Source organism: Alosa sapidissima, chromosome 18 (assembly GCF_018492685.1).
Source record: "Alosa sapidissima isolate fAloSap1 chromosome 18, fAloSap1.pri, whole genome shotgun sequence".
Lineage (NCBI taxonomy): Eukaryota > Metazoa > Chordata > Actinopteri > Clupeiformes > Clupeidae > Alosa > Alosa sapidissima.
Genome location: NC_055974.1, coordinates 16,215,480 through 16,217,979, shown reverse-complemented (window position 1 = coordinate 16,217,979; position 2,500 = coordinate 16,215,480). Strand labels below are relative to the sequence as shown.

The following is a 2,500-nucleotide window of genomic DNA, read 5'->3' as shown; positions in this document are numbered from 1 at the left end:
TGATGTTTGATACTGAACAATACTACTGAGATACTACTAGGATACAACGTTTAGAAGAAATCAATACCAACAGTAACAAAAAAAAAAAAAAAAAAACAACTTGTGTGGATTACGTCACCACATTCAGCAGAAAATAAACCAATATTCATAACACACATACAATACATACTGAATAGACATACACATATACACAAACACATGCACAACACACATTCTCATATTATTACTGCACAGCATGCAGAAAGTTCACATGTCAAAATTCAACAGCCACAGAAATATCTGTCATCCAAAGAAAATATCTTGAAGCCCCCCTTCCCCACATTCAACTGGTCATCATAATAATGAATACAATTCATACTTCAATAATTGTCAGTAATTATATTAAAATTGAAAGATATATTGAAATAAATTAATATACACTCACAACCCAACCTTCCCAACACACACATACACACAGTCAAACAGTCAGTTGGCACTGTAGACCCAGAACAGGCAGCAAAGCAGGCAGTCACCCTGACTGAGAGCTGTGCATTCATTGGACCACCGTAAGGTGTTACTTTCACATTCAGCGAATGAAGCGAAGCCTCGCATGAGCTGGACTCACTGAAACCATCCAATCAGATTGTCTGTTACAAAGAAAACAACATTTTTTTTACATGGAATGTTATTTTTGTATTTGTATAGATCGAAAGGAAACTTCAAGAGAATATAAGACAGAAGGAAGAGAAAGATATTGGTAGAGTGAGAGGCACAAAGAGAAAGGGGGAAAAATAATTTAGATGTGATTTGTACACTTCCTTTTTGTTATATAAATGCTTATGTGTTTTTATTGTTTGCAGAAGGAAACACCAGACCAGTGAATGGGTCTGAAAAAAAGCAACAGGCTTTTTCAAAACACTGAATTTTGCGCTGTTATATTTGTACAGTAAATGTGTTCTGTTTGTCTGCTATTATTGTGTAAATAGATCTGTCTTCATACGCCCACAAGCTGCTATTTCCCAGCTCCTGATGTTTCAGATTGCTTTGAAAAACATTCTTTCCTTCCATCAATAGAAATCAAACCATTCATCTTAAAATAGCTTCTCGTATGTGCCTCTTACTGTAAGCCTAAAGTGGAGACTCCATAAGAGAGAGAAAATAACACAAACAAGAAACTAAACACTTTGGTAGTTGATATTTAGCCCCAACAATCTAAACAGCAAAAATAGGGCCAGTTAGAGATTAGCGATGTCTCTGTGTTTTCTATCTATCTATAGCAGGGTTGTCATTGTTCAGCACCGTCTTGGCATGAAGAATCACAGATCTTTCAGGGCCTTCAATTATAAAATAGTCATGGTGCACCAAAAGACTGAGAGTTGGCGCCCACAAACCTGGAAAACTATATTGCTCTGTCTATTGCCAGGTGAATTGCTTGAACTTCTGGAAACTAATCCCTTAAAACAAGAGCCTTGCACTCAATAATCTTCGGAGGCATCCTCAGGAACATCAAAGAAACACCAGGTCCCGTCACAGTCCAAGGGGGTCCAAGTGTATGGAGGTGGCCATGCTAATAATGATCTGCAATCTCGGTCATTAGAGTAGTCATTTCAAGTCTCCAACTTTAAGTTCATATACTGATGCCACGAGAAGGAGAAACACTTAGCATCCAACAGGAGTGAGTCCAGAGAGGGACTTTTAAGCTGACAGGAAAATAAAATGGTTGCCGAGGACATTTCCTTTAGTTTTTACTCCCCACTTCCTGGTTGGTGTTATTCTGCTCCATCTTACTCCTCGCACACCGAGCCTCCCAAATCCACAGCGCCCCCTCTGGTAAGCCGGCGAACCTTGCCGGTGTCGTGATCCACGCGCAGGTACGACAGCGAGGGCAGAGACCCGATGGAGTGGGCGTGCGCCTCGTGGATGAGTGCGTGTGGTGGGAGGGGCTTCATCTCGCCACCGGCGGCCCGGCAGAAGAGGCCGTAGCAGTGCGGCTGGCCGACGGCGAAGGCCGTGGCGCAGCTGAGGGCCAGTGAGGAGGCGGGCTCGCCGTCCACCCACTGCAGGGTGCGCACCACGCTCTGGCCTCCCTCCTGGTAGAGCACGCGGACAAGCCTCTGGAGACACACGCGCGCACACACACACACACACACACACACACACACACACACACACACACACACACACACACACACAGGATACACACACACACACACACACACACACACACACACACACACACAGAACAGAAGTGTGCATGAACTTTACGCAAACACATGCACACTGTGTGTGTATCTGGTTCTGGTTTGATGGGGCATGTGTGTGTGTGTGTGTGTGTACCTGGTTCTGGTTTGATGGGGCATGTGTGTGTGTGTGTGTGTGTGTGTGTGTGTGTACCTGGTTCTGGTTTGATGGGGCATGTTTGTGTGTGTGTGTGTGTGTGTGTGTGTACCTGGTTCTGGTTTGATGGGGCATGTGTGTGTGTGTGTGTGTGTGTGTGTGTGTGTGTGTGTGTGTACCTGGT

General features: G+C 44.0%; 1 protein-coding gene across 1 annotated transcript in view; it reads right to left on the bottom strand.

Annotated features, from left to right (window-relative positions):
• Positions 1-2,500, bottom strand: part of rin1b (Ras and Rab interactor 1b) — a 27,744-nt gene that overhangs the window by 15 nt on the left and 25,229 nt on the right. Inside the window, exon 11 of the mRNA XM_042069204.1 lies at positions 1-2,093. This exon is cut by the window's left edge and continues 15 nt beyond it. Coding sequence (XP_041925138.1) covers positions 1,764-2,093 — 330 coding nt within the window. The 3' untranslated portion in view covers positions 1-1,763. The remainder of the gene's footprint in view (positions 2,094-2,500) is intronic.